Consider the following 3,437-nt stretch of genomic DNA (forward strand, 5'->3'; position numbering starts at 1 on the left):
TTCCAGTGCTGGCAGCTGCAGGCCTCCCTGAGGGCCCAGGTGGTGGCTGCTGCTGCAGCTTGACCGCGGGGTCCCCGCAGCTGCCTGGGGCATTCCCACTGGGCATCTCCTCCGCCTCTCCCTCTCTCCCTCCCAGCGGCCAGGCCTCCTTTCACCTTCCGCAGGGCAATTTGTTCCCCTGCTAAACCCAGCCAGGAAAGAAAACATTCCAGGGAACACAGAGAGGGTTAGCCTGGGTGTTCAGGAAACCTCAGGGCTGGCCGGCCCCCTCCCTCCCTCCCTCCCTCGCTCAATGGCTTTTTCCTGGCTTGGGCTGCGGAGGCCTGGCCCAAGGAGATGCGAGGCTCTGTCCTGCCCTCCTCGCTCACTGCAGATGGCCGGCCAGGGAGCGCCCCCCCCCCCACACCTCCTCTTGAATCACCAGGCAGGAGGCAAGTTGGGGGCAAAGAATGACTCTTTATATGGAACACAGCCCGGCCCTGGAGGGGCTGGCGAGCACCACGTGAGGAGAGGGCCCAGTGGATGGGGGCCCTGGGGGAGGGGCACCAGAGCTGGGTTCTCCCTGCAGTCCAGTGCCGGCCTGCGTATCACAGAGTGGCCGCTTGGCCCCACGCTCCTCCCTCCAGGGCTCTGGTGGGTCCAGAAGAGGGCAGCGAGCGGTGCCAGCGTGCCATCCTGGCCCCACTTGGTGCAGCTGGTGCAGGAGCGGGCTGCCTGGGGCCCGGGAGCGGTTGGATGGCTTGGCCTATACGACTTGGTTGTTCAGCTGTCCGGGATACTGTTCAAAGCGCCTGCTGGCCTCCTCACTGAGCGCGTCACCTGCAGGGAGGGAGGGAGGGTGAACTGGATATCTGTGTTTCTGGGAACAGTTTGCCTTGAGTTATATCAGTGGAGAGAGCCAGATACAGATGTGACAGGAGAAGGAAGGGCTTCATATGAAGATTAATGTCAATAAGGTTAAGATGGCTTTTTTGTTATCTTGTTCCCTTTGATTAGGATACATCCATTTGGACTCCCCCCCCACACCTCCCCTGGCCATGCAGAGGGTTGGGGAGTGGAAAGGGGCTGCTCAGCTAGGCGAGCTGCCCCTCTGATCCATCTGACGGCTCTCAGCGACAGAGCCCCCTCTCCTCTCCTCTCCTCTGCAAACTCAGAGCCCAGCCCCTGCCGCCTCGAGGCTGATCCTGCTGCTGGGGATGGGGAAAGATCAGCCCTCCGCCAGCCAGGGCCTGTCTCCCGGGGGTGGGGTGGGGAGGGGGGGGCTGTTGCTCTGCTCTGGCTGACCTGCAGAATGTAGTTCCCGGGCCGGACGTCTGTGATGTCAATCCACTGGCAGTCGATGTCGTGCCGGTAGAGGTCCCAGCAGCCCACGGTGATGCCCTGCTCCCCGAAGTTGGCGCACTCGTAGCGCTTGCCCACGTCTGCCGGAGGAGGGGGTGGGCGTCAGGGATGGCCTCTGGCTGCCTCCCCCTCTGCTCCTGCCCTGGGAAGGAGACTGGGGCACAGGCAGGTGGCACTGTGGCCTCACCGCCCATGAGAGGGGCCCACACGCCCCCTCCTCCCTGACACCCGCCTGGTCTGCAAGGGGCTGAGAAAGACCGCGAGGCCCTCCGCACGCGCAGCCCCTGCCCAGCAAGCCCCGTGGGCCTCCCGAGAGCATCGCCCACCTTCCTGGCATTCCGTGTCTTCCAGGCAGAAGCTGGCCTTGTGTCCCTCTGCCACCTTGGTGCCATTGGGGGTGAGGAGGTCGTAGTGGGTGAAAATGTCCATGCTGTGGTAGTGCCTGGGGGGGTGAGACGTGGCGGGGAGGAGGGACTCTGTGGCTGGCCCTCCTCCTCCGCCCTCCGGTGCTGGGGTGGCCTCCCGCCCTCCCCGTGCCTCCTCCAGCCTCTGGGGCGCCCAGGGGAGAGAGACCCACCCGCTGGCTTCCGCTGCTCCTTACCCGTGGCATTCGTGCCACACCCAAGAGTGGCGGCCAGCTTTGGGGCGGAAGTCTGCCCGGCCGTTGTTGTGGATCTGGGAAGAGAAACGCAGGAGGCGCCGGTGCCCATAGGGCCAGTTTGCATTACGGGCACTGCTCGACAAGCAGTTCTCCTCTGCAGCACAGTAGAGCATGTGCAGAGGGCGGTCCTCGATGTACGCCGTCTCTTGCACCAACGGGGCGTGGAGCAGCAGGTCTGAGGCAGCTGCAGGAAGGGAAAGGAGGAAGGGACAGTTGGGGACGTGGGAGAGGACAGGAGGCCCCCACGCGGAGGGGCTTCGGACCCCCGGGGGAGGGGGAGATGGAGGGGGGCACCCAGAAGCCCAGCTATGCCCCCATTAAACCCCAAAGAGAGACAGAGAACACCCAAAGACGGGAGGGGAATCCAGGACACGCACGCACGCATGCACCCCGTTGGCCCTCCCCCCCCCACAAGGCTCACTCTCGGAGCAGATGACCCCAGCCGCAAAGCGAGCGCTCGTCTTCTGACAGTTGACGGTGTTGTGGTGTTGGCAGTGGCTCAGTGTCATCTCGTGCCCGGCGCACTTCACGCCACTCAGCACCATCTCCGTCACGTTGCTGGCATCCCAGTACCACGTTTCCTTGGAGAGACGCCACACACGGCCTGAGCGGGGAAGGAGGGAGTCCCCCACGCCTCTCCCCCCCTCCCCCGCCAGCCGTGTTTTGGCACCAGCCAGCAAGCACCCACTTCCCCTGCTGCCAGATGCTGACTTGGCACAGCTCCCGCACCAAGGCCATGCATGCTCCATGCTCTGCCCCCCCATCCCACCCCATCATCCTCTAATGAGACCCCACACACACAGGCACAGGCCCGCCCCGGCCGTCCACCTACCGTCACGGCATGCATGGCGTAGCCCAGGCCGAGCTGGCGACAGGCCACCATGGCTTCTGTGGTGCTCCAGCCCGTGCTGCAAACCGTGCCCCACCTGCCGGCCTGCTTCACCTCCACGCGGCCCTCAAACACCGTGCGGCCGCCAACTATCCGGATCTGTGGAGAAGCCCTGCAGGGAATGAGCGTGCCACAGGCCCCCCAGCCAGCCAGCCAGCCAGGTGAGGGAGCAGGGCGGACGTGTCCCTCCTCGGGCACCAGGGGGAGAAGCCCTCAGCTGCTCCGCGGGTGGTTGCAAGCGGCCCAGGGAGCAGGAGGAGGAGGGTAGCCCCCCCCACAGCAGCAGCCCCAGCAGCCAAGCGCCAGGAGCAGCAGCAGCAGCAGCAGCAGCCATCCACGGCCCGGCGGGCAAGCGCAAGGACCTACTTGCAAGCCTTGGCTGGCAAAGCCCAGGCCCAGCTGGCGGCACACCACCATGGCCTCCGGGGTCCCCCAGCCCTGCCCACAAACCAAGCCCCACCGCGGGGGGGTGCTGTTGCTCCCAGCCCCCAGGGCCACCTCGACCCGCCCCTCAAAGCGGCTGCGGCCCCCGCTCAGGCGGACCTG

General features: G+C 65.7%; 1 protein-coding gene across 1 annotated transcript in view; it reads right to left on the minus strand.

Moving 5' to 3' along the window:
- Positions 1–443: 443 nt before the first annotated feature.
- Positions 444–3,437, minus strand: part of LOXL3 (lysyl oxidase like 3) — an 18,245-nt gene continuing 15,251 nt past the window's right edge. Inside the window, 6 exon segments of the mRNA XM_015411254.1 lie at positions 444–819; positions 1,230–1,421; positions 1,668–1,783; positions 1,943–2,186; positions 2,424–2,583; positions 3,258–3,434. Coding sequence (XP_015266740.1) covers positions 746–819; positions 1,230–1,421; positions 1,668–1,783; positions 1,943–2,186; positions 2,424–2,583; positions 3,258–3,434 — 963 coding nt within the window. The 3' untranslated portion in view covers positions 444–745.

This window comes from Gekko japonicus, unplaced genomic scaffold (assembly GCF_001447785.1).
Source record: "Gekko japonicus isolate JY-2015 unplaced genomic scaffold, Gekko_japonicus_V1.1 scaffold1756, whole genome shotgun sequence".
Lineage (NCBI taxonomy): Eukaryota > Metazoa > Chordata > Lepidosauria > Squamata > Gekkonidae > Gekko > Gekko japonicus.